Source organism: Vanellus vanellus, assembly GCF_965231255.1.
Source record: "Vanellus vanellus genome assembly, chromosome: 3".
In the NCBI taxonomy this organism is placed as follows: Eukaryota; Metazoa; Chordata; class Aves; order Charadriiformes; family Charadriidae; genus Vanellus; species Vanellus vanellus.
Window position 1 is genome coordinate 32,231,740 of NC_138907.1, and position 27,836 is coordinate 32,259,575.

A 27,836-nucleotide genomic window follows, 5' to 3' on the forward strand; every position below is an offset into this window, starting at 1 on the left:
ATTTAAAACAGAATGACACTTGGTGGCTTCATAACAGATCTCAAAGTGTGAATTGGTATAAAATCCATATGCAGTAGTCAGAAGTTCCAAAATAATATTAACAAGTATTGGGACAGAAGAGCTGAAGCTTCAGCTTGCCTCTGTTCTGTGCAGTATTTACTCTACAGCTTAGGGTGCTCTCCTGCTTAGAGTTCACAGAAGATACCACCCGTTTTGACGTGTCTGTGCTTGTTTGTATGTTCATCTATTTACGGTGCAAAAATTTAGAGATTTGTTGGGTGGGGGACAAGGACAAATGCCAAAGATAATTTTGCAAAGTCAAGTTAACTTGCTCCCTTTTGTGCCCAGCTTGCCAGCTATGCATATGAACTGGAAAGCAAGTGTTTAAGGATCCTGGGCCACTCGATGGTCAAAAAAGTGCATGTGATGTTACTGTCTCAATACGAAGTTCTTAACCCTCCTCTCTGCTCATTCTGTTGTTGCAACAAAAAGAGAGAAGCAGCACCAAGATGAAGCTATAAAAGGCTGCAGGAAGAGCAATATTAACAGATAAAGGGTTGATCTTTTAAACCTAATACAAAAGTTGCCTCTGGGCTGAGACTTGCATACAAAATTCCGAGGCTGAGAACACAGTGGAGTCCCATCATATTCTGATATAGTAACATTTGTGATATTGTCTCAGTGGTTCATGTGGCAATCAGTTGTCTTCATTCACCAAAATGTCCCTTTCTGTCAGGCCTTTTTGATACTCCTTTCCTATAGCATTGCAACGAGACCACGTAAATGCAGAAGGCTGGCCCTTTTTGGAGGAGGGAAGAAACTGCTGCTGCTGTAGACTTTTAGCCGCTGTTTTAGCTATCCTAGCTTTCTGAAAAGTGGTACTGTCATGTTGTTGGTACATCTCCTTCCCAAGATGGAACATTGGGGAGCGGTGAATCTTCTGTGTTGGAGAAGGCTTCACTGATGTGTCTCTTTCTGTGCTGTTCCCTGATCTCTAGACTGCAGCCAAACAGCTAGCCCAAGTACTTCTCCATTCCCTCAGTGAAGACTGTTACTGGAGCCCTTTATCTGATCCGCTTTCGGAGTTCCTGAACAAGGAAGATCAGTCTTATGTTAGCAATCTTCTTTGTCGGAGGCCTGAGCTGTACACAGAAGAGAAGTAAGCATTCTTTTTTATTTCACTTTATTGGCAGGAGGAAGGAGAGTGTTTAAACGCTCTTCGGTACTGCTAATTGTGTCACTGATTCATGTAGTGGTTTTGTGTGTTCTTGTTTTTAACTTCCCATCAAAAGGCCTGCTGGAAAAATAAAGCATTAAGCATTAAACCTTGAGTGTTTGATTATTTTTTTTTTCCCAGGAAGGAAGAAAATCCAACCAAATAGCTGTCTTTGCTATGAAATGGAAATAATCTATTTATGGTTCAGTATAGCTCATCTAGGATATATTGCAGAGCTTTTAATTGTGTGAACCTGCAAAAGAAGGTATTGCCTAGCAAATGAATTATGCATGAGATGTTTCAAGTTACTGCTTCTCTTGTGAAATGAGAAAGAGGCTGACAGGATAATTCTTGACCTTCCTCAGAAAAATGTGTTCTGTCTTTCAGTGCTTACTGCCCTCAAGACAACGTAGAAGAGGCTCTTCTTCTCCTCTTAATCAGTGAATCCATGGTAAGCCAAAAATGAGTTTGCAATACTAATAGCGCAAAGGAATACCTAGCGTTTCCATGTCAAGTCTTCTGATTGGTTTTGTTTACAGAATCTTCCTTAAATAAACAGAAGCAAGGGTTCAGCTGTTGAACAGGAAATGCTATTTATTCCTTTGTTAGTGACACTACTTTTATTAAATGGAATGTCAGTGAAGGGTTTTGGGAATTGTCAAGAAGAGGAAGTGACTGCATTCACCATAGCTGCATGCAGGTTCTGACACTCAGATACATTGTCAGAAGACTGACATTTCCATTCAGAACATCTGTGTGGATTTATGGGTCAAGAGTGAGAGGAAGGGAGCCTTGCATAAAGCCAGACATGGTGGTGGTACCTGCTGTTTAGCATTTGCAGGATACAATATCCTGCTTACATTCCTTAGTCTGCAGGAATAATATTTTAGCTGTTTCAGTTCTGAGAGATATTTGGCAGTTTCTGATGCTGATGATACAGGGAGTTTTGTCACATGCAGAAACATCCATAATGAACTACAGTAAAAGAATTAGATTTCTTCTACTTATAACATCAGTTGCTTTAAAAAATACCTTTAAGATGAAGGGGAAATGATAGAGTAAAACAACTGCACGGAAAACTGCACAGTAACCTTTGATCATTTTCATGCCCTGAGAAGACAAACATACAGAAAATGTGTAAGGAATGTTTTCTGAAAACACATAAGGAATGTTACTTTGCTTTAAATACTGGGTGGTCACTTGTAGCTCAAAGTGAGATTTGAAAACCTTGGAGCATCAATGACCCTCTTAGGAACTTCTGAACAGCTTTCAGACAAGCTGAAACTTGTTTCGTGTTGGTTTTTGCTTCCTTTAGTTTTTCTTTGTCTGGTTCTTCTGGCTCAAGTCCTTCCCGTTTGCTGCAAATTTCTTCAGAACGTGGCAATTTAATATTGTTTGCTTTTAAAATTTGGGGAAAAATTGAAGAGGCAGAACCACCCCAAAATATTAAATTGACTTAAAAATCACGTACATCTCAGTGTTGTTATACTTTGTGCTTTTTAGTGCTTTCTAGATTAAGCTTCTGTAGTAAATCTTCTTGGTGTTTTCAAGGGCTTTTCTGCAGTTAGAAAGGCTTTTTGTAATTGGAAGTGGAGACTTCAGAAGTGAGGGCTTGTAGAACACCACATGCACTTCTGTTAAAATCCGAACTCATGTCAGCATGGCTTGTCAGGGCTGATCCAAGCGGGAGGAGGATCAGGGGTCTGGAGCAGTGACAGTACTGGCTGCTCCAGCCTTTTCTGGGACTGGGCTTGCAGTCAGAGAGGCCTTGTGGGATCTTGAACTCTATTATCTTATTCTGCTGAGGTGAATGAAAATTATTCCTTTTTTTTTCCGATAGTGTGTAAAATGGCAAATTGGTCCTGTAACTAAGTTACGGATGAAGCAGTGTGAAAATGCTACTGATAGGAACGGGACTGCTGTGCTGACTTAAAGGCTAAATAAATAAGCTTGTGTTTGCTTAAGTGCTATCTTCTATACATAGGAATGTTCTGGAGGTAGATGCAAGGCATTTTGATCTGCTGCGTATAAAGCGCTTACTCAAATATCCTGTAGTACAGCGTTGCAGGAACCATAACTATCTTTCCATTTTTTTGGGAAATGAAACATCTGAGCTTTCCTCTTGCACTAGCAATAGGCTTGCCATGATTTTATTGTTTTAACAAAAATAGAGGACAAGTCTATAGAAATATAGCTGTGTAGAGAAATACACTTAGGAACTACAGGAATGTGATTCCTAAGTGGAGGAACAGAGGGAGCAATCTGATTCTTACATATGTTTGCAATTCATAAATATTTTCCTGTAGTCTTACTGTTATGGTACTAAGGGGAAAGTTTAATTTATGACAAGACATCTTTTCTGTGACAGCCTTGTTGTAGGCTAGTGAGTTCTTATGTACAGGTTTGTTGTTTGCTTGGAGTTTTTTGTTTTGTTTTTTAAAACGTGCTGAAGCTCATGGAAAATGAGTGAACAAGAAGCAGATTTCCAATTGAGGTCTCCCTAATGATGTAAAGTTAACAACTGAATAAAACATATTTTCCTTCCTGGAGAAAGTGTCAGTGGCAAGCGATAATGATGTGTTTCTACAGGCCAGTAAGCAAAATAGTTGGTGTTCCTGGATTTTGGCTGGATTAGGCATTCTTTCAGAATTTTCAATTTTGAACCCCTTAAAATGAAACAGAAGTATACAATTAGGTTGGCTTGCTGGGAGCTCTCCAGCTTCTCCGATTGCTCTGTCACAGCAAAATTCACCAACAAGGTACTTTTCCTGTCTGATTTCTAAAGAAACAAAAGAGCAACCATGCCATTAGAACTGTCTTGCAGGACTGTAAAGCCAAACAGCTGCTTCACATGGCTGTTCCTGACTTTTGCCACTCCAAAATGAGCTTAAGGGGGACAAAACTGGGGGAGATGAGGGACAGAAGAATTGTCAGCGCATGGAGGGGACAGACTAAAGATGTATTGTGGAGGAGCATAAACCATCAGAGAACCTCCAAGTAAATATGTGATAAATTTGGTGATAAGGAGACATGGTAGCTTTTCAAGAAGTATACGTCTGAAACACTTTTTCTCCCCCCCCCCCCCTCATCACATGAGCCACACAGAGAGAAAGTAGAGGAAGTAGATCAGTGCTAGGTAGTTTGCTGCTGAAATTCACTCTGGTTTTCTGTTTGTCTTGCCTTCCTAAGGTGAAGCTAACACTTACTTCACCAGGATCTGTGCAACTCCTCAGAAGATGTTACTGGTGTTATAAGAACTGTTCCTATAAGGGGGAAAGGAAGAACAGAAATTGCCTTTAAAATGTTTTGGGCCAGACCCTACATTCCAGCACGCCTCTGGCTCTTAGTGGTCCTGGGTTCTGGCTTGGGCTGCCGCCCTAGCTTTTGTTCTTATCCCTTTACCTTGCATTGGAAGGGAGCCACTTTGCATGTTCTGGTGGGATGAAATGAGAATATCTTCTAACGGGATAATTAAAGGTTCCTTCAGTATTTCACTTACTCTGTGTCTAAGCCTAAAGCTTTTCAGAAAGCCAAATAACATGGTGGCCTCTTTCATAGCTTCGAAGATGCTTCTGTGAGTATATTAACACTTACAGTGAAAGCTTGGGGCATCTTTCTTCATGGCACTCTCTTGAATTGCCTCCTGTATTCTTTCTGTCCAGTTGAAAACAGGAACCTATTTTCATAAGCTAAGGCATCTCAGTAAACAATGAAAAGCATCCCGGTTGTTGAGTTTGGCAAGTGCTTCTCCTCTATGCCAGCTGTTATTTAGTCACTGTGGTTGTAGAGTTCTCATGAAGGAATCTAGTGAAACAAATCAGGCAGCCTGAAGATTACCACAGTCGGGGCTGTCTTTAGGGGAGTTCATGGCCTCCTGGCTAAATTCTCATTCCTTATGCACAGCCCGAGTTAATGTATGGTTGGGCTGCGTTTGTGAGAGGAGGAAAATGCTCTCCTTCAGACCAAGGAGAAGGCCAGCTGGTGACAGCCTTTACAAGCTCAGGCTGTGGTAGAATCATGTGTTCCTATCACATGTTGGAAAAAATGGACTGGCCTATTTTTAAACCACTAGTCCTCTTTCTTATTGCATTTAACCCATCAAAACCAGTGGTGTGGTCTTTGTTGGGAGAACCAAGGGCATACTGTGACTTGCGGTGTGGTTTCTCTGCATCGTGCTACCACTGAGAATGGCACTTGTTCTGCCATCAGGGGCTCTGATGCTTTGTGCTGTGGGGCGTAGGCAAGGGAGGTTTGGCAGGACTAACCCTTAGCCACAGTTTTGTTTATTTTAATAACCATTCTCAGGAGTATTCTGAATTGACTGCGCTGCCCCTTGAAGTCAGCCAGAAATTTCTCAGAGCCAGGAATGGAACACTTTCTATTACTTTTTGTGTTTACTTTTGAGGTTTAAAAAAAGAAAAAGTTCCTTGTTTGCACTTAGACTGTACGTTGGATCTCAGATTCAAGAAGGCACAGTTTCTAAAATCCCTGTGTTCAGCTCTTGGCAATGCTGCCTCTTACAACTGGGGATTCTGGCTGGTGTGGTCCACCAAACATAACAGGTAACATGGATTATTTTTTTTGGCTCTGTGCTCACTTCACTAATACTGAAAATGAAGCTCCTTGTATCCAAAACTAATAAATTCTGTGCCTGTGTAACAAAGATTAGAAATGTCATCCCCATCTTATCTCTGATTTGAATCCCTAAAGGCGATTTGACCTTGGAGAGCCTGAGAGCACAGAACAGATGGTGAGGGGGGAAGTAAGATACTGGGACTTGTCCTGTTCTTTTTACTGGTGAGAGCAAACTCATGGCTGTGAGCATGCCTTTAACAGAAAAAGATTAACCGCATGTATTTTTAAGCACAGAAATTATTAAAACCTGTTAACTCTACAGTTCCTAGCTTTATAAAATAATTCTGTCCAACAAATGGGTTGGCAAAGGAGAAGAATCTCTTGTTGCTTTTATAGGATTTTTTTTTTTTTTTTAACGACACCAAGCCCAGTGATGATCTAACAGCTGGATGACTATCATGAGTATTTTCTTGAGGGCTATCGGACCATGGCAGCTGAAAGAGACAACTGGGGGACAGGATTGCCTGCTCTGTTGGCTCCTGCCAAATCATGGTTGTGCACTTACAAGCCCAAATGTCTCTTTAACCGGTCTGCAAAGCAAAGCTATTTGTTTGGGACCTGCACAGGTGATTGCAGGATGTTTCTAGTGGGAAATATGCCACCTCTGTTAATTGCCTCTTGAATAAGTAGTTTTAATGTGAGGTACTGGAGACAGGATAGAGAGCTTTTTTCTTCTGCTTTGCAGTAGGAGGTCTTGTATCTGAAATTGCAAGGAGGATGCAAATTCTTGGAAGATAGCTTTCTAAATGTGGATTACTGATAGCAAACATATGACTTGTTACCCAGGACAGTATCCATAAACAAACTTCATTACTTTCTCCCTCTCTCTTCCTTTTGTGTAGGGTTGTTGGCTGTTTTGGCTGGGGGGGAATATGTCTGTCTTGCTTTCAAGTGATGTTTCCAGAATTAGTTCTGCTACAGTACAAGATGCTAAAACGTACCTGGTGAGAAATAAGATATATCTATATGGTCATATTTGATAACCAATAATAATGGGCTGTTTTGCTGAGGCATTTGAATGGGGTACCAGTAACTTGTCATCTCTTCCCTACCAGAAATGAGACAGGTGCCACACATTTCACAAGGTGGTAGGTTTTCATTCACTGTGCTTCTGGTCTGAAATGGAGCAAGTTGTGGTACCTCTGTAAGAGCATTTTTTGGGAGTGGCTGGGATACAGTGTTTCCTCCCTGGTCCAGCTGCTTCCCATTTTCACTGCAGCTTTGCAGTCAACCCTGAATATTTTCTTTGTATGTGTTAGCGAGGGGAACCTTCAAGTGCTGTGTAGAGATCATCAATAACTTAGGTGAAAAGTCAGTGACTTAGGTGAAAAGTCAGCCTCTTCCATGTGAATGGGTCCTTGCCATTGCAAAGAATTCATTCATTTTGTTGGCAGTACAGGCAAAACAGCCAGAATGGAGATCCAAAGGACATGGGCTAAATATTTCCCAGCTCTTAGCAGTAGAGGCATCAATTGCATGATTTCAAAGGCTTGCTGTCAGTCTTGCACACATAGCATTTGTTTTTCTCTCTTAATGCTAGTATTGATTCACACCAATTACATTATTACAGTACACTGTGTAAAACATGCTGCCGTTCTGTATAGATGGGTTGCAGTGGATCTGGCAATTATGTCTATTATGAAAAGACACAAGTTGAACATTAGAATGCCCATGAATTAGGGGGCAGGCAGCAGGCACTCATTAAAGATTTTAATTGCTTTCTTTTCCTTTGGAAAAAAAAAAAAAAGGCAGGGGGAGCCATGTTTCAAAGTGAGCAATTAAAGGATACTTCATAGCTAATTGCTGCGAGAAGGGGCTGCTACATGGAATATGCTCTATTGTAATACATAGGATTGCTTGATGTTTTATGAAGAAGCACATCTTTGTACTGGGGATAAAATTTGATTTCTGTGGTATAACTGTGTGTGTAATAACTGCTAGAGTAATGGCTGTTTGGATTTGCTGTGTCTCTTTCCTTTCTACATGTAATAAACATGCCATAAATAAGCTGTAATTATCAGGGTTATTGATGTACAGCAAATCCTCTGTGCATAGGTGGCTTATCTAGTTTGCAGGTAAGTATATTGTATATGTGGATAGGAAGGCTCAAGCTGTCTGTAGCTCAGCAGGGTTGTTAGTTAGATTGCAGATCCCCAGAAAGGCAGATCTCTTCCCTGCTATCAGAGTCAGTATGGGTCTGAAAGTCCCATACTGTTGTATCGCTGCAGTTTGGAGCTGGACCTAAAAAGCCCTGCTGAACCCCAGCTGGTTCCGTGCCCAGTCAGGTTGAACACCTGAGTTGCGCTTCAGGCATAATGCAGAGAGACATCAGCATGGCTGAGCACTGGGTCGGCTTGGGGGTACCAGCCTGTACTGGAGCCTGCAGGCGGGCTGGAGGGAGGGAGGGCTGAAGGTGCTCGCTATCCTATGTGCCGCTTGGTCCGGGCTGACTACAGGATGTGTCTTATCTCCCAAAATAGAATTGGTGTCATGTCTGAGCCACCTGCCTGCACAGCTAATTGTGTCTAATGCATCCCAAAATATGCAAATGTGATGCATTTCTGGGTTGATGCATTACCTAGGAGTACCTCAAATAAAGAGGTATTGACTGTATATTTTTGCTCTGTATAATGCAAGTTATGCTAACTCCCAATGGTGAAACTCCTGTTGGTACCATTAGTGACCTTCTCCATCCCACGCAACAGCCTTGAACAGAGGTTCTCTTCTTTTAATGGTGTGACTCACCATCCCTCTCCATCCTGCTTGTGTGCTGTGAGGCATGTCTGTGTGACAATGGGAACAGCTTAAAGGGAAGAGTCATGCTGGGGGTGTTGAAAATGTGTTTGTAGCTATGTTTTGCTGCTGCTTTTAGTGGAGGAGGAGGAAGTAATGCAGTAGGGCAAATTGGGAATTGCTGCTTGTTATTGATACACTGTTTGGAGATCAGTGTTCTACGAATAACCCTTTTTCCACTTGTGTTCAGGAAAATTAGTGCTCTGAAACAACAGAAACGCAAGTATGGGAGAAATGTTGGTATAAATGGCTTAGAACCTATGCATTCTCAAACACAAAATGAAATCGCTCGCTCTCTCTGTGTGTGTTTCTGTAAGTAAGACTTCCCATCCAACAGAATCGGTGTATGCTGTATTGCAGTAAGTCTGCAACTATTGCGCACCTACACTTAACCAGTGACTGTCGGGAATTCTCACTGACAAACAGAAGTTTACAATAACATAAACAAAAATAAAGACAAAAAAATTGGCTAATGGTGATGTGGGTCACAGCACCCTTCCTTCTGTGAGAGGCAGGCCACAGAAACATGCCAATTTCCCTGAGTGGGTTTCAAGAAATAATGATTCATGTTCCCTTCTACTGGAGTACAGTAACACTGCAGTAGTAAGTGATACCTTGAGCCTTGGGATGATGATTTATGTTATTGTATTAGACACACTCCATCTCTCCATCTTGCTACTGTTCAGTCAGTTTGTTATGAGGTTTGCACCTTTTGATTTTTGGTTTTGTTTTGGTTTTGTTGTTGGTTTTTTTAATATATATCTCTGTGATGATGCGGGAACTTCTTGGGTTTTTTGAGCAGCTGGAGTTAGCAATTGGAAATAAATTCAGTATTAAAACATGTTGGGATAGAAATGACGATTAATTTGCTCAGTGACAACTTCTACTATGCATGTGAGTGAAGACAGTGTTAGATTGCACAGACCTTCTATGGCTTTGAGATTTGAAAACTTGAACAAAATAAGCAGGTTTATGACCTTCTTGGAAAGAATATTAGTCATGCCTATGCATATGTTGTTTTTAACTGCTGTCTGCTTAGGTAAAGTACATTATGTACGATATGTTCAGTATGACTGCAATTTTAGAATGTTGCATCCTTGTAATATGTCTCATATTCCTGCTTTTTGCAGGGTTTGGTCATGTTCTTGCCTCTAGTACCAATATCTGTTAGCAGATGTTAATGAGAACTCACCAGTTCAAATTAATTTTCTGTCTGTCCTAATGCATCAACTTAAAAATCATGGTTTGGTACTGGATGGGTACTCAAAAAGGGATCAGGCTATAGCTGACTCTAATGGGAGGTTGATGATGAGATTACAGAGCATGGGGGTGCTAGCTCAGTAGCTATTTTCTACAAACAATTGTCGTAACAATGTAACCGGTGCAGAAAAAATTGTTAATGCTATTGTATATATGTAGGAGGATTCACTCGGCAATAAGGATCGTTCTGTATGTGCTTCGTCTGTAACTCTCTGAAGTACAAATCTCACAATTGTTCTGTATATGCCTTTACTTTAGCTTCTTTTTTCCTTTTAAAGGAGCAGTTTTGAGTTAAATCCAAACAGAGCTTAACCTTCTGTTTATTTTTTTTATTCTTACTTGTTTAGTTCTTCTAATAAAGATAGACGAGCTATGCTTCTGTACTCTGGTTGCAGGATTTTCTCTTTGAAGTTGGTTTTGTCCTCTCATGCCACCTCTTATGGTTTGAGAAACCCACAACAATTTATTGTCATTTAGACAATTATTCTATCACCTGATGACCCTTTCCCACCTGGGAAGGGGAATCGGGGAAAAACAAGGGAACACAAGGGCTGAAATATAAATAGATTTAATAGGATAAGACTAAGTAATTAACATTAATAATACTAAAGAGCCAATATTGATCCCGATAGCAATATAAAATACACAAGGATTATATTCAGCCAATTCTATCAGTAGGAAGCTGCACACTCCCAGCAGTGGACAGCAAATGTCAGACACTGTCAGTGCTATGGCTTCGGGAGGAAGGGAAGACCTCAGGGGTTCGGCACCAGGGCAAGAAGTTCTCTGGACTGCTGTCATCAAGGGAGAGAGAGCACTTCTCAGCAAGCTTTCTAATTTATATTGAATGTGATGTTCATGGCATGAAGTAATCCTGTTGGCCATCTTGGGTCAAGTGCCCGGGTCTCGCTCCTCCTCATCCCTGCACCTGGTGAGCTCAGAAAACACTGACACCTTGAAACCTGCATACCATAGCTGGCTATAAAGTAAATATTTTCACAAATTCAGACACTAGACTCTTCTAAAAGTGAAGCTTTTCCCAAGCATTAGAAGAGAAATTGGTCCTGTGTCACTCAAACCAGGACACCACCTATTGTTCTGAACCATTTTTTTTAAAATCACAAATTAGGTTTTATGCAGTAACATGAAAAAGAAAAATACTTTTGTGGCTGCAAGAGTCAGTGTAAGTTTATTTGTGCAAACGTTAGACTGAGTCTGACCTGTCAGTTTGCCTTTAACTGCGGTCGCCATTTAGCTCTTGGTTGTGATTGTGTTAGTTGTCAGTAATTGTGTTTGCTGTCTCGGCTGGAGGCTGTGATGAAGAGTGCTTGGAACTGGGGCATTACACAGATAATATCATGATGAAACAGCTGCAGCTTAATCATAATGAAATGTGCGTGGGCTTTAAGGGCTGCATATTCTGGAAATTTTTATTACACTTAATTCCCATGTTTAACCTTTTTAGGAAAAACAAAAATCTCCCTGCAATTAGAAAGAAATAGATGTAAGATTACAGTAGTAAGTATTATAAAATAAATCTCATAACCTTCCTGCTTCAGGGAGGGACCATTTTGTTTGTCTTCGCCCTAGGTGAAACTGCTGGCAATCTTCTAATTTTTCTGATCTTTTAGATGTCTAGACCTGAATGTCTGATGTTGCACCCCTTTCAGCTGAGGAGCCCAGGGCAGCGTATCTGTGCTATCGGTCAGTGCCAGCGCTCAGTGGCATCCAGCACTGTCTCTCTCAGAGGTTAGGCAGTCTGGGTGAAGTCCCCTGCATCTGGAAATCAGAGGGGCTTTTCCGTTTACTCTGGGATTGAAATTTCCCTCTTTGTGCTCAGAAAGCAGAGAGGCTGGGATCTTGGGTAAACCTGAGTCTACGGCATATAGTATTTTGGGACATTGCTAGACTGATCATTTTCTGTCAAAAGTAACGTTTCTTTTTGATCTAGGCTAAGCAATGCACTTACAACGTTTATTTAAAAAATTATTTGGCATTGTATTGCCCAGACCTCTGATTGCGTTAAATTGATGACAGGCAAATCTGATTACTAAGGCAACTTGCTCAACTTAAAAAATAAAAAGTGAGTAGCAGAAAAGAGGAACAAACCCACATGCTATTGTGAAGAAATCAAATGGAGACAGAGAAGATAAAATATCAACGATGGTAGCAGTTATCACAGTTGCAGGCAATTGAAGTAATAAGGAATGGGGTTTAAGGATGGCCTTGAATTTCTAATTATCAAGGAAATGGGATCTGGTAGGTCTGTTTCCTATTGCTCTAATTCTGTGGAATTAATCCAGATGAGGTATTCCTACCAGTTGCTTTCTGTATGAACAGCTATCTTGAGTGTGCTTCATATGGGTAAAAAGTAACTCTGCATGGAAACACCTTCCTTAAGTTGGGATGAGTTTAAAAAACATCTCGAGATGATTTCAAACAAAATGCCACGGATGATGAGTGGAACTCCCTGTGGAGGAGTCGATTCTCTCTTGCTCTTTGGGGTCTGATGCTTCATTTGTGTCTGTGCCCAGGCAAACCGGGACGCAGTGATCAGTCGAGCCCCAGACCAGCAGGATGACCGGGCTGTCAGCCTCCAGGATGCTTCTGCAGTCTACGACCTCCTCAGTATCACGCTGGGCAGAAGAGGGCAGTATGTCATGCTTTCTGAGGTACCTCTTCCTGGCTTCTGCCAAAACTTCCACTCGAAACCTGCAAGCAAAGCCCCTCTTTGCAGTAACTTGACAGGGAAGGTGCAAATGAAGCACACTAGTTGACACTTAGTAGAAACAGCTGCAGACCTATGGCAGCACAGGCCAGAAATGTACACAGACCTGTTTGAGACATTAAAATAATTTATATGTTGGCACTTAAACAAAGTGGCCCTTGTTTGAAGTGATGGTGTGTGCTAACAAGCCCCATTAACTGAGAAGAGGAAAATGATGTCATTTAAAAAAAAAAAAATCACCTGGGCCACAAGAGATTGTTTTCCTTGATTTGATTATCAAGCATCAGTCTTGACAAAAGATATTAAAAAAAAAAAAAAGTCTGACATTTCTCCCAATGTTTATTTCTCAGTGCTTGGAGAGAGCCATGAAGTTTGCGTTCGATGAATTTCACCTGTGGTACCAGCTTGCCCTGTCCATGGTGGCCTGTGGCAAGGTAAGGTTCAAACCAAAGGGCTTAGAAAGGGCATGTTTTTCTCTGGCAGAGTGTATCTAGCTTACTTGTGTGAATCTGCACAGTCATGTATTTTGTGGGGGGGAGGGCGTGGGTAGGTGCCGTCGCACAGCTACATGGAAGGACAGTGCTCTCCTTTTAGACTCAGATTGCACTTTGATCAGGTACGTGCATTTGGTATTGAGTACTGTTCTTTCCATGTAGTGTTTGCTTCTCATTATCAAGGAGAAAACAGATTTTGTGCATAGCTGTGGATTGAAAAGCATTATACAGCTGTCCATTCTCTGCAGGTTCAACATAAATGTGCTTAACCTAAGAAAGATGCTGATGTCTAAAACTGTCATCAACTCGCTCTATGTCTTTGGGCAGTTGACTTAACCTCTATTTAAGCTGTGGTTTCTGCATCTAATCGAGGAAATGTTAATGCTTTTTCATAGAGAGCTTGCAGGGATTAATATTTTCGAAATGGTTGGTGCAAAAGATACTGTAGAAAAAGAAGTGACGTGTGAATGTGTGCATGGGCATGTGTTTTAGCATAAGATTTTTTTTTTTTAATTATTATAGTATTTTTCAGAGTTACTAGTTAACTATTGACATGACTGAAGTCTGGTTGCAAAAGGTAGACAGAAGCAGCATGAGCTTTTCTTTATTAGTTTTAAATGAGTAGACTTCCTGCAGGAAATGCAGATGGTACAATATTTAGCCTGTTCATTCTTGGGGTCCCCACCTACATTTTCAGGAGATGTGAACAAATTAATGCTGTGTGGTAGCAGACCATTTAATATGGTCTTATATTCAGTGCCCATGGAGCGTAAGGGAATCCATGTGGAAGTGGGCAGAGACCACCAACTTGCAGTCATCTGCCAAATGATAACTTACTATTGATCTTTTATGCCTATAAGCTGACTTGGAAACGGTGGCTTTGGAGTGGAAATTGGAGAGGAATATACAGTGGCATGCTTTTGCAAAGAAGTTGTCATCTTGTGATGTGTAAGTGGCAGCGAAGGCTAGAAGATGTCTGAAGGGATTCCTTCACTTCTGTGAGCATAGGCAAAGCCTTATCTTGGAAGACCGTCTGTTGTTATGCATTATACTTTGAGAAAATGGGAGACCAACAAAAGAGAGCCTAATAAAGAGCATCAAGGTTGGCTAAGGATATAGTAAGCAGGACTGTGGAAAGATTGAAGGAATTATTTTTTTTTTTTTTTTTTTTTTAACATTTAAAGGGGAGAAAAAAATCGAAGACAGAAAAAGGTCTTCAAGAGCTCTTAGAAGAGGAGGTTAATCTTGTCTATGGTGGGTGGGATAAGACATGATGGCTTCCAGTTGTAGCAACACAAGTTCATGCTTCCTATTAAGAGGCAAAAAAATTATAGTGGTACACTGGAAAAATGTTGCCTGTGGAGGCTGTGTGTAGCCTATGTCACTGGGGATTTGTGGAACACCCTAGACAAATATCGGTGAGCAGTGACCCCACTGTGAGGCACCAGGGGTGTACTTGGTGGGACCGTGCAAACTCTGACTGTGTTCTTGGACTCCACAGTTACCTCATAAATCGGCTAGATCTGTTATAATCAAAAGGAGACATCAAAACTTTGACAAAGCATATTAGATCGGCATGGAGCTGAAGGGAGATGTTAGTGAGAAAGAGGCTTACAGATTACTATATAAATTCCATATAGGCGTTTCAAAATCCAATTCCAAGTATGAAAATGCTGGCTAGACTCAATTATGTATAGGGAAACCCGAAGCTACTGCTGGAATACTTGAACAATGAGCTTGGTGCCATGGTGCTAATACCTTTCGCTGGCCTATGTCAGGTGAGGGGTTTACAAGTGAGATCCAGCTCCCCTTGGCATTCAGCTGGAGTTAGCACGCTGCTGCCCTCTGTGCCATTGCAAATCCTCTGGATACCTGATCTCTTGATACTGAGGACAATGACTAGATAGGCTATGATGGAAAGGCGCAGTATCTTCCCATAAACACTTACAGGACTTTGAACTTATTGTCTTACAGGTTGTGTAACCTGTTTCTCAACAGCAGACAATGCTGTAGCTCTAGTAATCTGCTGGAGAGCAAACCTAGATTTTTAACTGTTGATGGTTGAGAGAGTGAGTGTATCCAGAGAGTAGTAGTGGTTTAATCTTAGGTTAGTATGGAGGTGAGAAATAGGAGCTGATCTTAGCTTCTAACAATTTGCATGAGAACTCTGTCCTCCTTATATGTTTGCTTACCTCTTCAGCTTCCCTGGAAGTTGCTGAATATTTAGTACTGAAGAGAGAAAAAAAAAAAAAAAGGGCAACACAAGTGTCTGTATCTATTACTGTCCTATCTTTTCAGATTTTCAAGTATGTCGTGTCTTTTTGCCTGTACTTTAAATATTTACAAGGTAAAATGGCCTGATCTTGCCTATTGGTGTAAAAGCTCTAAATGTTCTGAGCCCTGTACAGGGCAGAGGGAATTCCCTTACCCAACAATCCCATCTGTGCAGTATTTCACTTCTAATCCCAAAGTATTCCCTGAGGATTCTTGTCGTATACTCTGCAATGCGTCATCTTGCTAATGGGAGATGTGGCATACATTTTTATACTGCTTCACAGCTTGGTAGCAGGACAGAGTTCATTTAAAAGTAAGTGCTCCAGTGTAGCAGAAAGAACTGATGAGAAAACAGTGTGGTCTGTCTAGACTGCAGAATGCAGAATACACTTGAGTTTTTATAGGTAAAAGATCTGTTTTCACCTGTCTCAATCACAGCCAATTTCTGATCTCATTTCTTGGTAATGAAAACTCACATCCTGCAGTGTTACTTGTTCTGCAGTACTGCAAATCATGCTCATAAATCGTGGGTATGACAGGAATAGTTTTATCAACCTGTAAATGCTGGAAACTTTGGTGTCTTTTTTTTTTCTTAAACACATTTTTAGTATTTGCAAACTCTGACCTTCTTAAAAGTGCTGTAAATTCCAGTCTTCCCCTCTATTCTACACTGCATTTGACTAGTGTTACTTTTATTTTGTATATTCATCTTCTCAGGTTAAGTCAATCAAGTTGAACTTCAAACTATTTTCTTCCTCTGCCAGCCAAAAAATTGCCAAATGGTGACTGTCATTTTTCACAAGTGATCCGTCTGAATGTCAAGCCAGCCACCTAGGCTCGTTACTGTATGTATGCTTGAGTTTACACATTATTTTAAAAAGCATGTGTCTTCACAAAAATAGGCACATCACTTCAGTAAGTTCTTGCAGAGCAAGCAAGGCCTTAGGGCTTCATAAAACAGTGAATGAAAAAGCTCAGAGAAACATAACCTTCCTGTCTGTCTTCTATCCACTTAAGTAGTGGAAGTAATGGAGTGACAATGATTTCACTTTCCTGTTCTGCTCAGCAACTTGCATAATGAGTAAGATTGTGTGGTCTGGTTGTTTTTTAACCCATTCTTGGGAATGCATGTATACTGAGCTGTATATTTTCTGAACAAGAGAGGCATGTTTATTTAAATTATTAAAATCCACTGTGAAATTCAAAAGGCTTTTGTAGGCAATTTTAGATGAAACGTTGGGAAAGCCTAGACAATGGCAAAGACATGCCGGATGTAGAAAGATTAGTGAGAGATGTCCTGTGTCACCAAGCACAGTTCTGTATGGGCAAGAGAAAGGTTTACATCAGTCTAATGTGGCACCACTGCTCTTCTGAAATGGTGCTGGAAAATCGAATGCTAAACTCTTCACAGCTACTTTAAGTTGCTTCTGCTGGTAATAACCTTCACAATCTGGTAATACGACAGCCAGAGGCTGAGTGTGCATAGCAGCTCCCTGGCTCTGCTGCCATGTGTAGACAGGCTGGAGTCTGAGTGGCGAGTGGTACGATAGCCAGATGCCATCTGGCAGAGTCCTCAGGCAATGAGGGGAGCCACTGTCCTGCTGCCAGAGTAAAACGAGTGCAGTAGGTTGCATCTGCTTGTCTCAAGATTTTGAAAAAGTAGCGACTTGTATTCAGCAGAATGGGGGAAGAAGGGGCCAAACTCTAATGTACAGAGTAGAGAAGACTTTGTAGCCTTCGTGGTCGTGAAGAGACAGCCAGCTGTTTGGGGTAGGCTTGTTCTTTGCTGCTGCTTTTCAGCTAAACACTTTCCACTGGAGGTCGTGGAGATTGCCAGCACACATCACCCCTGCAGACCAGGGTAGCTCCACTTATGTATCTGAAGCTGGAGGCAAAATTGTCAGTGTCTAGATGATGTATTACAAGCACAAGGGATGTGAAATAGTGTCCCTGTGCACTTGCAAGCATTTCCCTGGCCTTGGACCAGCTGGATCAGTTACATATTCCCTTGTTCAGATTTCTGTCCCCTTCCACACCTAATGGCCTCACACAGCACCCAGCCTGGGTGTCCCAAGGTGTCACTGGATCTCTCTGGGAGTAGAAACTCAGACGTGCATCATGGGATTGGGCTCTAGCTTAAACTGACGGTACTTCAGAAAGTCTTCTGTGTCTGCATCATGAATGTCTCTTTCTACATACTGCTTAAGGGAAAGATAAACTCATAAAACTTGCGCCTTAAACAATGTGAGGCAACATTGATGCTTCTCTTCTATCTCCCAACCAAGGAGACAAGATTTGTATTTAATGACAATGATATGCAGTTTTCCTGAGGGTGATGGGGGAGGATTCTTCAGGGATAGCTGTGAAATTATTCTGTGAACACTGAGTCTACTTAGTCTAAAAGCGCTGGGTACCCTAATTGAGCCATTCAACTCGCAGCAGTCTTATGCTGATCTCTCATGTCCAGTGGATGTTTATTATTATTATTAGTGCATGCAGTACATAAACCCATTTTCATGCTCGTATTTGGTGCTTCTTCCCCACCCCCCCCCCAAAAAAAAAAAAAACCAAAACAAAAAACAACAACAACAAAAAAAAAAAAACAAAAACAACCAAACCCCACAACACAATTTGATTAGTGAATGAAAAGTTTTAGGATACGTGTTTCTTGAGAGCAGGGGTGGAGAGTGATGCAGTCTCAGGCCAGCTGAAGGAAGCCTGGAGCACCTGCTAGGAGAGAATAATCTGCTCTTACTCCTCAGCCCTTATACTCATTTAGGGGATGAAGTGCTGCAAAATGTGTGAAAAGGAAGAGCTTGGGGGCAACTGAAGGGGCTGTGGGGAAGAGCCTCTGTGAGAGCCCTGTGGAGCTGGAAGCAGGTACCTGGAGGCAAGGGCTACGCTCTGCAGGCCTTGCGCTGGGATTGCTGATGGTGGTTATGTGTTCCTAGGGTGCCTGGCACACAGATGTCCAGCACCTCTTGTCCAGCGTTGACAGAACACTATCAGCCCAGTGCTTGCCTTTAGACAGCAACTGCATGAGTTTAGAAATAACTGCATCATTGCTGATCCTCCCATGCCCCTTCTAGCCTGTACTGACACCCTGGGGACAATGGTCAATGTTACCATGTAGATAAGATAAGCTGGGGAATTTAAGCACCAAGCACGGCACCTTGCAAAATCAGGCAGACAAAGCTGCTTTTAACTACACAAAACTCTCCTCTCTGCTCTTACCCTTCATGTGTTTGTTCATCTTTAAGGCAAAAGGAAGAAAGAGTCATGCTTGTCTACCTGAATGGTGTTCTTAATAACAGGAGGTGTCTGGTGTTATACAAAGGGATATAGTCGCATCCTTCTTGGCACTTGTCATTCAGCTGTTTTTCTGGGGGAGTAGGCTCCATCTCTTCCTGGAGCCAATCTTGCAGTGTCACTGTTCTCCGCTTGGCTGCTCAGCAATTGGAGATACTGCAGCTCTGCCCAGCACTTGCGCTGGCAGCGTTCGGAGGGTTTAGAAACCAGCCTTAGACATGAACTCTGATTTTGGAGCACTTTGCAAGTTGCTGATACATACTGGTCATAGCCAAATAATGACAAGCTAATGACAGAGCTGCTCGTGTCCGTGTTGCACCCAAAAAAAGGAATACTTGCCCTTATTTAAACAGTGCAGCAAAAGCAGATGTCTGTAACAGCTTCGAGGAGCTTCAAGTTTGACTCAGCCATGCCTATACTGCTAATATACAGCTTTCCAGAAGGTTAGAAGGAAAGTTATAAATATATTTGATACATAATTCTGCAGCAACAGCAGACGAATTTTATGATTTAGGCTGTTCCTTCTGTTGGTTTCCTTGCAAAAGCTTAGGCTGGTTGCTAGGCAACTGACATAAAAAAAAAAAGTACATTTCTCTTTGCATTGCAGGCAGGAACCTTGGGAGCAGCAGAGGCCTCGGATGGCTCCTTAAATAGCATTGCTGGGGAATGAAAGTTAAAATATTGAACATTCATTGGTTAGAGATCCTGTTACAAAGGTCAGCCATCTGGGGAATATTCAATAGTTTGGTTTCCTTTGGTGCAAAAGAAAGATTAGAAAGGGGTGTGCCTGTGTGCTGTAGATAGTACAAAAAATGGAAATTTCCAAAGATTCCTGACTGTAGAGCAGAATAGCTAGGTGGGCTATATAATTGTCTTCAGGCTTAACTTTCTTTTCTTGACAGAAAGTGTGAAATGGGGTGTTTGTCACATTAGCAAGGACAAATTTATGCTTTTAAATTTTAGAATTTAAGAGCTACTTTTAAAAGTGAATATTTGAAGCTGCTTAATTGCAGTGCTCTAATTTGCTAAACACAGGGTAAAAGAAAAGGGATAGAATCGGTTCCTATGTTGAGAGGAGTGAGCATCTTAATGGAATAATGTTCATGCTGAAGGATTCGCAGAAATCTAGAAATTCAGTGGAAAACTAACATCAAAAGAACTAATTCCAGAGTTCTTAATTGCTGGCTTACTCTGTCATCTCCCCATGTTGGTTCGAAGTCATTTATATCTAGATGGCTGTGAGTCCCAGGATGTACAGAATACTAATTCTTGCATAACGTGAAAGATTTTTCCCTCTCTTCCCCAAAATCCCTTTGAGATTTTAAAATACCTTTACAGGTTTTAAGATCAGACAGGATGATGCTAGAAATAAGGCAGTACTGGTTGTGGAGATTCATCTGTGTAGTAAACTGCCAGGTGAATTGGAAATGAGGCTGTCACCCTCTGGCTGAAAAGTATTACCAAAAAAGCAAAAAAATAGAAAGGTTTTTTGTAACCTTTGCAAGAGAAGAGCAATTGTTTATGGTGTGTCAAGTCTGCCTGGCATGATTTACTGTCTAGAAATTCTTTTTCCTTTTACTTAATTTTATGGTTTCTTTATCTTCTAAATATGACATGAATCTCTGATGTGATCTCCCTTTTGTTGCTTTGATGTGGTGGGAGAGAAGAGAAGGGGAAAGAATGAAAACTGTGTTGAAGTGAGATAGGAAAACCAGCAGTTGGGCAGCATCTGTGCATTTACTATAGTTGATGGCAAGATTTCTTGAGCCTTTTGGAAGAGTAAGAAAGAGCTATAGACTATTCTTTGTTCTGTACTGCTCATGTGCAAGCATCTTTGCAGATGAGCAATAGGAGTTCTGTTTTGTATTTGGATGGGAGTTTTTCTTTACATTTTACTCCCTTATAGGATTCAAAACCATGGCTGCTGTAATTACTTAGGGGGAGGTGTCTTCTCCATCCTTCTCCTTCCCCATATCTTCCTTGTGATTTTTTGCTGCAGATCTAGAAGTTCCCCCCACCCACCCCCCACCCCGTATTGGATGTGGTACATAAAACTCTTTCAGAAGTCTGTATCGAAAGCAGCCGTTTGTCAGTATTGCTTGCCACTTCCCAGAAACTACCTTTCCTAATTTTCTTTTCATAACTTGTTGTGGAGCATGTTTGTGATCTCTGCAGAAGAAAAATACTGTGTGCAAGTAAATTAGGCGAGAGAACCACTTTACTATAGATACTGGATTTAAATATGGAACAGTAGTGCTATGTCCTCCCCCTTCTCCATTACAAAAAAAACACAAAGTTGTTGGTATGTGAAGGATGGAGATGCCCAACTCGGGTAACTGAAGTTCTTAAGCCCCTTACACAGTTCACTTTTTTTTTTTTTTTTTTTTTTTTTGCTGGCTTAACATTCCCATTAAAGCAGTGTTTTCACTCCATAACCTGATTTGAGCTCTACACTTTGTTGGTCGTAACAAAGAGAGGATAGTCATGAATCTCCTTAAACCTGGTGAGGATCCTAAGGCTGAGAACTCCTACATTAGACCTCCCATAAACAAAGTTGAAACTCCCATGAGGCAGCTGTTGGCAAGCTTGCCAATTCTTTAAACCATTTCTGTTTAACGGGTTTGTGTGTGTTTGAGGGGACTTAAAAGCCTTTTTCCCAGAGAGAGGCCAAATGAGACCCAGAGGCAAATCCCTAGTTTTCTGAAATCTTTGGGAACTGGTTCCAGTGCAGTTGTTATAATCCAGCAATTAGCAAGCTAAACAGAAAGAACTTAAACCCTGGCTTGAATTTTTATGTGAGTCCCTCTGAAGCTCAGAATTATGAGTAGGAAGCATGCGCTCACTTGGAGTTCAAGCTCTTCTCTTCTCAAAACATGCCTCACCAATAAATCTAATTATTACTGCCTTGCAGTGAATCTCGCAAACAATGCGCTTGGCTGCCTGGTCCACCCACGCTAAATGAAAGAATATGTACATTTTAATTATCAGATTATTTCAATGTTACGCAAACACTGTTTCGTATTAAATATTTTTACAAACCAATGACATCTGTATTCAATATCGAGTAGATTATATTTGTTCCCTGCCTATTAATGTCTGTAATTAATATCTTTAAAACACCTTGATACTATATGTCACACCAGTCTCCCCTAAGTAAGGTCATTGTGGGAGTGGGATATTCTTTTTACCATCATTCCTTGGCTAACGTTTTCATCATCTATATATAATTTCTGCTGAGTAAAGTTTTCAAGGTGAAATTATATAGAACTCTTGAATTTTTAAATGCAGCTGGGGCGAAAGGCTTTGTGCCACTCTGTTTCTAAAACCACTTCCGCTCCATATGTTTAATTGCAAATTTTATAAACTACTTTAAAGTGACATAACTTTGCAAATGTTTTAGAAGTGTGGAAACTGTGGTGCTCTCTCTTTAGATGAATGTCCAGAAGCTCCTGAGCACATCTGGTTAAAGTGACTCCACACGTGAGGTGTTTAGGTGTAGGCACAGGGTGGGATTTTCTGCTTTGTGGTATTCAGTAGTAACTGTTTTCCAGTTGCTTCCTGAACAGACTCAGGACCGACGTGAGAAGTGCCGTGCAGTGTGAGGCTAGCGGAGGCTGCAGGGTTGGCTTGTGTCCTGAGGACCAGCCTTACTCAATGGACAGGCTGCGGACCAGGAGGGAGCAGAGTTCAAGAGGAACTGGCACGGAGCCAGGTTATTTCACTTCTCTACTGGTGTATGTAGACCCTGGAAGGTCCTACAGTTGTGGCCCAAATTAGGACAGGCCTCTCACCGCTCTGGTTTGTGCTAGCACTGGCTGTGCTTGCCCACGGCGTGGCTGTCACCAGCTCCGAAGTGCCGCCTGCTTTTCCTGCAGTTGCGCTGGCAACTGGGGAGCTGAGAAACCAGCACCAGGTTCGGTTTGTATCTGTTTCTGAAAGCATTCATGCTGGACAGTGTATGGTCTTTTACATACCTGGACTTTTCAGTTCACTTTTGCATGGTGAGATGACAAGGGTTGGGGGAGATTCAGATGCAGATACACTGACTGGCAAGGTGCATGTTGTCCTGCTCTACTCTTTGGGTTCCTCTTGTCTGAAAACACCTGTGGGGCTGGAATATAGGCAGGAGAGCAGGAAGATGATGTGTCAGGCTAGGACCCTTAGGAGTTATGCTTGCATTTCCAACACGTCCAGCAGTGTTACTGGGAATACCAGCTGCCTGTAGCGCAGGTAGCATTCTGTGTGAGGAAGAAGACGCCATTAAAACCTGAGACACTACTTGTTCTGAACAAATAGGTGTCAGGGAGGTTCATTCTGATGGATGCTAGTCACCTTGTGTCAGCAGAGCGTAGTGATGTGTTTTCCTGTACCTCAGGGTTGAATTACCCGTCTTTGTTTCTGAGAAGGGCAAGGTAATGGTTTAAGCTCTAGGACAAAGTTTATTGATTCCCATCTTTGCTCTGAGACAAGCTTACTTCTGGCTTTAGGAAAATTGTGCATTTGGAATTGTAAAACAGCAAATATTTCCTTACTCTTATTGATGATATCCAATGCACTAGGAATGTGGGAGCAGCCTGGAGAACCTAGGGCACACTGTTGCTCCTCTTCAGACTACACAGCAGGTACCTAAGGGTTTCAAGCAGGAGGGTTTGCTCTCTGCTGCTGGGGACCTCGTGTCTTTGGTTACGAAACCCATCTTTACCTTAGCATAGGTAGGGCTGCTGTACATCTGTTTTTCCCTTTTCCCAGGGTCCCTTCCAAGCAAATTCCTACCCAAACTTTTAGAACCCATAGCAAGAAGTGGACCTTCAGTTCTGTGGAGAAAGGAGGTGGCAGGCGTAGTGTGGCATGGGAAGGGAAGTGCTCATGGCTGGTGGGAGCGTGAAGCTGCAACGTGGGGCTGCAGGGGCTTGGAGCAGACACCAGACCCAGCCGCCTGTGCTGTTCAGAGCTCTGGTGGGTCAGGGTCAGGAGGAGATGGTCAGGACCTGACAGGAAGAGCGGTTAGTTTGACTCTGCAAGATTCTGTTGCTGCTCTCTTGTAATATGAAAAGGCCATGACTAATGTGCTTCTGAGAGGGAATGCTGGGTGAGAGAGGTCTGTGTGTGTCTTGGGACCATGTGGAAGAGTTTGGGAGGAATGGGACATGTGAGGAGAAATTCTGAGAGAAGAAAACTTCCCCTTGAGCTCCAGGATGAGAGAATTTGTGGGGATCAGAGGTCAGTAGTGAGGAGGGTTGGGAATGTGAAAGAAAATGTGGTCCAAGTGGGGTGGGCTAGGAGACTGGCAGGGCAACTTCTGTCACCTCCTCATTGGCTGACCAGACCTTCTCACCAGCATCGCAGATCAGAGCTTTCCTCATTCGCCTTTAAACCTTCTGAAATGTGGCAGACATGAGTATGTGCTGTAAAAAGCAATGTTTGTAGAGCACATTGAACCAAAAGGGCTGTGTGACTGCTCATCTTAATAAACATCATTCATTAATGGTAACCTAACACCAGAAAGACAGCAAGAGTTTTATGGACTTTCTTTCTAACACATGCTAGTTAGGCCACCCGCTGAAGAGCGTATTGCTCTGCAGTTGCCTGCTCCACCCTTGGCATGGTGGAATCCCAGTTGTATTCTTGTATGTTCTGGAACTGGACAAGACACAAAACAATCTACAGAGCAGATTACTTTAGCTGCACAAACCCCTCTCTGAGTAGAGTTGGCCTAAAATGTTAATGTACTGGAGGATAAGCTCTTTATGACCTTTTCTGGCTTACTGGAAGATGGCTGTGTGCAAGGAAAACTATAGCAGAATTCTTGTGAACTGGGAGGGCAGAGTTAAAATAACCACTGCATTAACAGCTGAGGAAAACCGTTTCTCGTAAAGGGCACAGCCAGGGCTGGTTCTTTAGCATGTTCCCTCTGAACATGGGAAGAGTGTGTGTTTGCATGCGCATGTACACACATGTGTGTCTGTGTGTGTGGAGGTGGGAATAAAGTTGCTAACTTGTTGCTGACATGTGGTCCTTTACTTCATAGCACTTCTTTACACATTTCACTGAAATAATCTTGCTTGGACTCTGTAACAGCATTGTCTAATCACCCTTTTTTATTTCCTCCTCCTCTCTCCCCCTCCTCCTCCTCCAGTCAGCATATGCTGTGTCAGTGCTCAAAGAGTGTGCTAAACTGCGACCTACGGATCCCACCGTTCCTCTTCTGGCTGCCAAGGTCTGCATTGGGTCGCTGCACTGGGTAAGCAAGCTGATGCAATGCTTATTGTGTAATGGATCAGGTGCTGCAGTGGCAGCGCCACAGTGTAGTTGCAGTGGGGAGAAAGGGAATCCCTGTTAAAAATCACACACGTGTGCATGCCTTTTAAAAAAGAAAAAACAACAAAAAAGGAAATTTTGCAATGAGTCACTGAAATGCATTTTGTTGGCCCATTAAAGGAATGAGAAAGGGGGAGAAAGCCATAACAGCCATTCTGGGGACTGCTTCTTCAACTGACCATCAAGTTGAATCGGCTACTCTTGTAGCCCCTGGAATACAAAAGTTAGTAATTATTAAGTGGACTGTTAGACAGTTCAGGTCTGCTGGACCACTCAGTCCTTTGTTCTTGAAGTTGCTGTGTCAGTGTCTTCTGTTCTGGATGTGTTAATGTATGCCCTAGAAGCAGAGTGGGAGTGGAAGTCTGTGCCTGTGAAATTCTGATTATCCCAAGGAGCAGAAACATCTGTCAGTCTTTTGCTGCTTGGTTTAATTAATTGAATGGCAGCCTGCTGTTTTCACCTGTCCTCACCACGAGGTGTCCCTGCAGTCAGTGAAGGATTATAATTGCTAATGTAAGTAAAACAAAGATGCAAGAAAGCATGAAAGAAAATACTAGAAGAATCTGCCCAGATTTCAGTTAAAAGTTGTAGGGCTAGATTTGCTGTCCCCTGCCTCCCCATCCTCTACATCTCTATCTGGTGAAAGTTGGTATTCAGCTCAACTTAATTGAGCTGTATCAGTGCTCCTCAGTGTCACTGAGGAGATTGGCTATGCGTGTTTTTGAATGAACTATACTGTTCAAACTATAATGGTTAAATTCATATGTGAGTCAGCAAAAACTGGAAGTGTCCTGTTCTAGGAAAAGTCTTTCAGGTGTGAGGGCCTGGAGGGGATCCTTGCTGAATGACCCAATTTAACTCTCTGGTACCCTTGAATGTGTGTGTTTGTTTAATAAATCAAATAAGTTGTGGTTGTTTTCCTGATTCTCAGAGATGTTAAAACAATATGAAAGCCAGACATTACAACTGTGTTGAACACTCTTATTAGTATCTCTGATGAAGTTTTCAAAGCAAGGTTAACTTGTCATTTGTCTAAAACATCACCAAGTATTACTGATAAATTTTACTCTATAGGGTTTGAAGCTAGAGGAACTTCATGGGCTAAATTCCTGCATTCACTTGGAGCCTGACACCTTCCCCTGGGAATTCTGTTGTCTCTGTGATTGTCAGGAGGCACAAAAAATTAAAACCCAGCAGAACAGTTGTGTTAAATGTGAGGAAAATCTTTATCTGAGACCAGGCTAGTTTTTATCTAGGAGCCTGAATTTTAGTATAAGAGACAAACTTGGGATCTCCATATTTCAAATAAATCTTTTACTCTTCTGCCTTTCTGCTCTGTGAAAGTGAATCCAACAAGGGGAAGGCACTGGAGCCATGAAGCCAATAAGGGAAGACGCTCTGCTGGTCCTGATACTTACAAACAAGGAAGAACTGGTTGGGAATGTGAAGTTTGGGGGCAGCCTTGACTGAAATGACTACAGGGTGGTGAATTTCAGGATCCTGAGAGAAGGCAGTAAGGCACATAGCAGAATGGTCAAACCAGAGGTGCTTTGACTGACTTTGACTACTTCTAAACACAGATAGTTATTTCAAGAAGTCTGTGGTCTCTTGATACTTAGTAAACATGTGACTTCTGCCATACCTAGCCCTCTGACAAAACTGAAAGACAGCGAATGCATTTTGTGGGACTCCATGCTAAAATCAAGATCCCTGGGTCATTTTTGTGTATATATGTGTATATATATTTTATACAGGAGCAATGAAGTTTTAATGGAGGCACTCTACTAAACACTGGGTCATTGACGTGTGTTGAGGTGAAAGGACAAGATTTCCATACTGTGAGAAAAGAAATGGCTTAGAATTCCTCTTCTTTTGTGTGCTGCCCTGTTTTTCATGCAGCTCTCATTACTGAGGACTAAATTTCAAATGGTACCATTAAAGTCTGCTGACTGTGATGGATGAGGAGTTGAATATGAAATTATGAGCCCAAATTGAAGATGCTGCTATGCCAGGAAACGGGCAGACTCAGGATTTGTCCTTCTCATTGGTGCTTTCCCCAGCATCCCTGGTGCTAGCATATAAAGAATACTTTGTTATAGAGACATTTAGAAAAGAAGGTGAGACTAATTCAGTCACAACTCTGTCCTTGGGCAATCCAGTATCTCCAGACTTCTTATACATGGCAGAGCTGGTAAAGCAACAGTCTAACTCTTTTAAAAAAAAAAAAAGGGAGGAAGAAGGGGAAAATGAGCTGGGTTTGATTACTGCAAAGAGGTTTTTTCCTCTATTTTTTATCTATTTGTTTTTTATTATTATCTATTTTTTTTACTGTATTTTTTATCTATTTTCTATATTTTTCATTGTGTGAAACAGCTTTTCACTGTTTTTCAATCAGATTCTGGCTCAGAACTGAGGTGTGGTATGAAATACAAATACAATTTCACAAGAAGGTAATTTTACTGCAGGTATCTAGAGCACAACCTTATGAACTAAAAACAAATTAAAAATATTTCTCTCCCCTCTTCCTTTTGCTCAGTGGCCTATGCTCTGCCCTGGTACAAAACTTGATGATGTAGAAGAGTTTTAATTAAGGGAAGTCAGAGGGAAATCTGAGCATCTTTTAAAAGAACTGAAATGATATGTTCCCACATCTCATAGTCAGAGATGCTTCTGACATTACTGGCAAACTCCTGTGCCTAATAAAGACCTTCCTGCTTAGCAGAGCTGTTTTTCTAAATGTCATCCTTACAGTAATTATTTGCATTTAAATTACATGGCAATCAAATCAGAATTGAATCATTTAAACTGG

The 27,836-nt window shown here is 41.7% G+C and overlaps 1 protein-coding gene across 2 annotated transcripts in view; it reads left to right on the forward strand.

Annotated features, from left to right (window-relative positions):
• TTC7A (tetratricopeptide repeat domain 7A) overlaps positions 1-27,836 on the forward strand; it is a gene marked incomplete at its 5' end in the record, with an annotated part of 176,490 nt that overhangs the window by 33,591 nt on the left and 115,063 nt on the right. For both annotated transcript variants that reach the window (XM_082480621.1, XM_082480622.1), the window contains 5 exons: positions 999-1,159; positions 1,604-1,667; positions 12,439-12,576; positions 12,983-13,066; positions 24,846-24,950. In XM_082480621.1, the coding sequence (XP_082336747.1) occupies positions 999-1,159; positions 1,604-1,667; positions 12,439-12,576; positions 12,983-13,066; positions 24,846-24,950 (552 nt within the window). The remainder of the gene's footprint in view (positions 1-998; positions 1,160-1,603; positions 1,668-12,438; positions 12,577-12,982; positions 13,067-24,845; positions 24,951-27,836) is intronic.